Source organism: Atta cephalotes (genome assembly GCF_000143395.1).
Source record: "Atta cephalotes unplaced genomic scaffold scaffold00013, whole genome shotgun sequence".
Lineage (NCBI taxonomy): Eukaryota > Metazoa > Arthropoda > Insecta > Hymenoptera > Formicidae > Atta > Atta cephalotes.
The window spans coordinates 4,136,780-4,142,367 of record NW_012130077.1 but is presented as its reverse complement, the minus strand read 5'-3'; the positions used below and the strand labels follow the sequence as shown (position 1 = coordinate 4,142,367).

The 5,588-nt window shown below is 34.4% G+C and overlaps 1 protein-coding gene across 1 annotated transcript in view; it reads right to left on the bottom strand.

The window, feature by feature from the left end:
• Positions 1-1,128: 1,128 nt before the first annotated feature.
• Positions 1,129-5,588, bottom strand: part of LOC105617533 (homeotic protein Sex combs reduced) — a 20,133-nt gene continuing 15,673 nt past the window's right edge. Inside the window, exon 2 of the mRNA XM_012199088.1 lies at positions 1,129-1,433. Coding sequence (XP_012054478.1) covers positions 1,129-1,433 — 305 coding nt within the window. The remainder of the gene's footprint in view (positions 1,434-5,588) is intronic.

Genomic DNA, 5,588 nt, shown 5'->3' with positions numbered 1-5,588 from the left:
TTTAGTTACGATTATTTCTGTAGGTATTAACCACAATAATCGTATTATTTTAATCACATGCAAATTATGCTGTACGAATATCTTGGTGTTATTCTATTAATTCTTATTTTCTAAGAATATTTCAAAAAGCTTGCATAATTTATACGCAATCAACATGGATTTCTAATTTTCTTCTCCCTTCAAGACCACAAGAATAATTTAAGTATTAGTAGTCTTACGAACTATGATACAGAGTTTTTTTTTGAACGTGAAAATATGTTTCTTTTAATATTAAACTTTGAGTTTTTTGCAAGCCTTTTTCTATGAATACGTTCGGAAAAAGCCGAAAATAAATTAATGACGCATAGAAAGAAGTAACAATAAATAAATACACAAGCACATACTCCAATCCTAGTTTTAATCAATCTGTCGACCGATTTCACGTGAAACAGTGTGCAGCCAAGACAAGATAATTAATTCGTTATGTAACGAATTAATTACTTAAGTCGTTGATTTCTACATCTTAAACTAGAGATTCGATTTTATCTCACCCGCTGAGGTGGCCTCTCATCCGCACTGTTAGCATCATTATTAATATCTTATTATTAATAATCACATGCGTGAGAGTCCCTCGGAGCGCGTCCAGTCTATTAAATCGGGCGCACGGCGCTATATATGCAGAAAATTTTGGCTTTTCTTCAACTTCGAAGTCGTGCAGTGACAATACTTGCGTATCCGCAGATCGAAAGCGAGCGAGAACGGATTATTTCTGCTCAGCTTCAGGAAGGAAAGAATTTTTCTCTTTTGTGCTTCTCGATAAAGTTCTTCTTCCGACAGTTAAACTGAATGTTATGCACAAACCGATAACAAATGCGTAAATAATTTAAGTACTTTATTGATCTGCGAAAGAAGGATACGATCTCTCGTTTCTCAGGCGACAATCCAATTCATCGGCATTGCGGAATCAGCGGAACGCACCATGTGTCCTACTGGAAGTGAAGTCCCCCTCGACCCCGCCAAGTCACAAGTGACAGCGTCGTGACGTAGCGCGGGGTCCAAGGCGGAAAAAGCCTTTTAGAAGTTCTGCTCGCCGTACATCCCGGGGAACCGGACAGCGTGTGCTCCGAGCTCGGCGGGCGAGAACTCGTCCTATGTGGCCAAGTGAGCGAACTGGCCGGGGTGGGGCGCGAACTGGTAAGGGTGCCCGTACGGCGACATGTGGTACGGCACGATGTTCATGCTCGCCATCTTGTGCTCCTTCTTCCACTTCATACGCCGATTCTGGAACCAGATCTTTATCTGACGTTCCGTGAGACAGAGAGCATGCGCGATCTCAATGCGACGCCGCCTTGTCAGATAGCGATTGAAGTGAAACTCTTTCTCCAGCTCTAGCGTCTGATACCTGGTGTACGAGGTCCTTTGTCGTTTCGTCTCACCGTTCGCGTTCACCGTGCCTAGAAACCAAGAGTTTTCATCATTTCATGACAAGAATATGTACAAATGTAGATGACATATCTTTATAGATAAATGTAATCTTTATAGAAAGAACTGCCAAAGTGACAAAGATAAATTACAATTGTTACATTCATTCCTCGCAAACGCTGCGCGTGTCAAATATCTTTAAATAATACTTGATATGCACAAAGTGTAATGTTTGAAATAAATCATGTTTTTTAAACCGTGGATCTTATCACGGACAGATCACGAGTGGAAAAGTGCGAAAGATTGAATAAAAAGCACAGGCGATGCGTATATGTTACTAAAAGTCCAAGCGCGTGCAACGCGTGACGACCTCGTTAATTATTTCAACGAGTTGTGGTTAATGCCTGCGCCAGTGCTACTAGATTGCGAACTGGTCAACTTGGCAGCTGTTTTACCTATTTGCTTTGCACGCCTCGGCCATAAATAATTTTGCAACGCTATTATTACGATACTTCGCCTGTTATACCTCTACTTGCAAAAATTATCTTTGACTGCATTGAACAACACTAGAAATGAGTTTTGACTTAGTCTCAATGTCACTTACAGTATATGATATAATCGTCGCATGAATCTTCATTATATTAAATTGATACAATCTTAATTTGATATATCGTTATGTAGATTATTTTAAATCTAAGATGGTAATTTAACATTATTACATTACGTCAAATACAAAACCACATTACCATTCTAAAAATTAAAAGATAATAAATATATTTTATATAAATAATATATACAATAATGTGAGAAATAACATTTTTTTTTTATTGATGTAAATGGTTCTTCATTACATTATAATTTTATTTTTTGAAATATTTGTAATTTCCGTATAGCATTCGTATCATATTTTGATGTAGTCATTATACTATATATATTAATTTCTACCCTTCTTCCGCACTAGACTTCGGTTCGTTATTATAGCAGGTGTTATATGCGTGTAAAGGTGCATTTGTTCGTATGTTGTCAGGTTCATTGTGAACATGGGTCATTGCGGATATTAAAGAGTCGGCTCATTTACAGCTATAATAGATAGCTATTAATAGTGTGAAACAAGAGGAAGAAATTGACGAAAATAGTCCAAATAAAAAGACGTAACTAAGTAAGAAGTAGTAGTAATCGCGGAATAAATAAATCATTTAAATCTACTGATTCGTATTTGTGTATGTGCATAAGAGAAAAAAAATAAAATGATAAGTCGAAGAAGAAGAGAAAAAGAACAAGAACAAGAATGTTCTCCTATATACCAATAAATATTTCCCATTGTTCCGAAAGTAGCTCTTTTGCATGTGTGATTATCCCGTATTTCGAGCGTTTACGCATAACATTGATAACAGTACGTTTAAAGATTCGTTCCACGACTTTGAACAGCACGAACTGGGCACTTTCACGAGAGTGAAAAGCATTTTCGCAGAGGACGGCAACCAACGAGCGTTGAACAACGAAGCTCCTACCGGGCTTAATGACAGGACCCTTCGTCCGGTGTTATCGCTTTCCTCCCGATGTAACACGTCGCTGGGTCGTGTGGCCTGACTTTTTAATAAATAGTGTTCTGGTTGTCTGGACACGGACTCGTTCGGTCTGCATATCGTTTATCCAGCGCACCTACCCGTTTTGTAACAGACAAACGGAATTTCTTTTTCGGTGTCACTCGCATTATTATAGAATACTCCTGTTCGCTAACTAAAAATAATTTGGCAATAAAAAAAATTCTATAAACTTTTAGTTTTTTATTTAAAAAATTTTTTTAATTAATTCTCATATTTTTCATTAACTTTTTCATTAAATTAATTATCACACACTTCAAAATTCATTAATATCTTTTTATTGTCTCATTGTACATATATTTGCATTCCGGTAACCTTTTCAACATAACCATATATCTCTTTCTCTTTCTTTTGCTTTGTTAAAATTATAAAATATGAAATTATAAGAGAATAAATATTTTTTAAAACATGCTTTTTCATCTTTTCTGGTGATAAATTGTACTATTGGTATCTTGTCGACATTCATACAATATACGTTGATATGTAAAGGAATGTACTCGATGAAGGCTAGTGAGAAAGCTCTCAACGATGCTCATATACGATTGAAATATGTTTCTTAGGCGCGCCATGTTAATTCCAACTAATACCACAAGAGAGATCCCGATACGCTCACAACGCTTTGCTTGATGTCTATAACAGGTTCAGAGTTTTTATCATCCCTAAAGAACATGCGCAGGAGTAATCATAGTCAATGAAAGTAATCTCACAATGATATAATTGTATGTGTGTGTGTGTGTATGCGCGCGTTGTGTGTGTTAAATTATTGAATATTATTTTATCTTTGATGTACTCGTGATTTACTATTTTTAATGATATCTTTTGATGTATTAAAGTACCGCGGTAATCGCTGACCCGATTAAATTTCACGCATGTCAGGCACACCTGTTTAATTAGCATTTAGATTCTATCTGGCGCGATCTCAGTAGTTATTCTCGCACTATAAATTCTAAAGCATTGAGGGGAGTACAAGCCAATATGTTATTGTAACTTGAATTTCCGTAATCATACGCATGACTTGCGTTATATATCTCTCAGTAATAAATTTCGTAATCACATTGAATCTTAAACAGATGCAATGGGAGCATTCGCACATTCATTTGTCAATTCATCCCTATGAGGATGCGGAAGATTCTCTTTTATAATTCCAAAATTTTACTTTCTTCGGAAAATAATTGATCAGAAAAACAAGATACAATTATTATAAACGTACTTATATAAGCAAAAGAGTAAGTAATTAATTATGTATATGTAAATTTAATCAGAAAGTTGATTAAGCAACATTATACATATATTTATTTCTAAATCTTATAAAATCATCTAGTTAGCGATAATTATTTATGTTGTTAGCCAATCACACTATGTCACTCATAATATTTGCTGCAGTATAATTATGCATAATTATCAATCAATAATAATTACATCGCTTTAAATATGCAAATTTATGTAATAAACTAGAAGAAAAAATAAGAAGATATATCGTTATTTATTTTTTATGTTTACCTAAACATTTTATCTAATAATTACTTAATGTTTTATATCTAATAATATCTAATAAATAATTACTTAATCCGAACAGTAGAGAAATCACCATTGCTATAATATATAAAACGTAGATTTTTTTATAAATATTATAAATTTTTCGTAAATGTTTGAAAATGGACAAATCAGAAGATTCTGATTATATCAATCAAAATTTCGTAATCTACACTAGAAATTTAATAAATTTAACCAGAAAATTTTCTAATAAATTTAATCAAAAAATTCTTGCTGAGATAATTAGAATTCTGATTTAATCAGAATCTTCTAGTTTGTTCATTTTCAATCAAACCATTTTTCTCAGTATATATAATGATGATTAAGTTAACTCTGTACACGATTCTCGAGTTTCTCATCGAGACACAATGAACATATGAAGATTGAAATAAAAACGTTTAGCATGTCTATCACGCAATGAGAGATGTTCGGACCGAAGAGGTGCGCATAGCTGTCGTCGTTGTAAGACTGAGGCGGGCTAAGCGCAGGGCCATGTCGTGTCACCCATCTCGATGTCACCTCGTGTCGTCTAGCCTTTTCGTGCCTCGCTCTTAATAGAACGCGGAGTGCGCGTGTATTTGCACCGAACTCTGTACGAAACGTGTCACCGACTGCCAGTCTGACGACTGCTCTGTCTGCTTGACTGACAGATCGGCTGGTTAAGGATGAATAACACGTGACTGGGATAAAATCCCGTGCGACTTCATGGCGTGTTCTCGGTATGTTTGATTTTGATCTTAGTTTTTTAATACACACTCTGATTTGAGCTCTCCTTTGTTAACTTCTTCGGTTTCTTGCAGAACACATAGGTTTATTACACACATAGGTTATTACATACGCTAAATATATATCTTTTTTAGCTGTACATGATGAAGAAAAAAATGTATGTGAAAATTTTTTTGTTAATTAAAGCGTAAACACTATTGAAAATATATAATTATTATTGAATATTTGGGAATTGTATATGTGTGTGTATGTATATATATATATATATATACATATATATATATACATATATATATATATATATATGTATCTATATATATATAT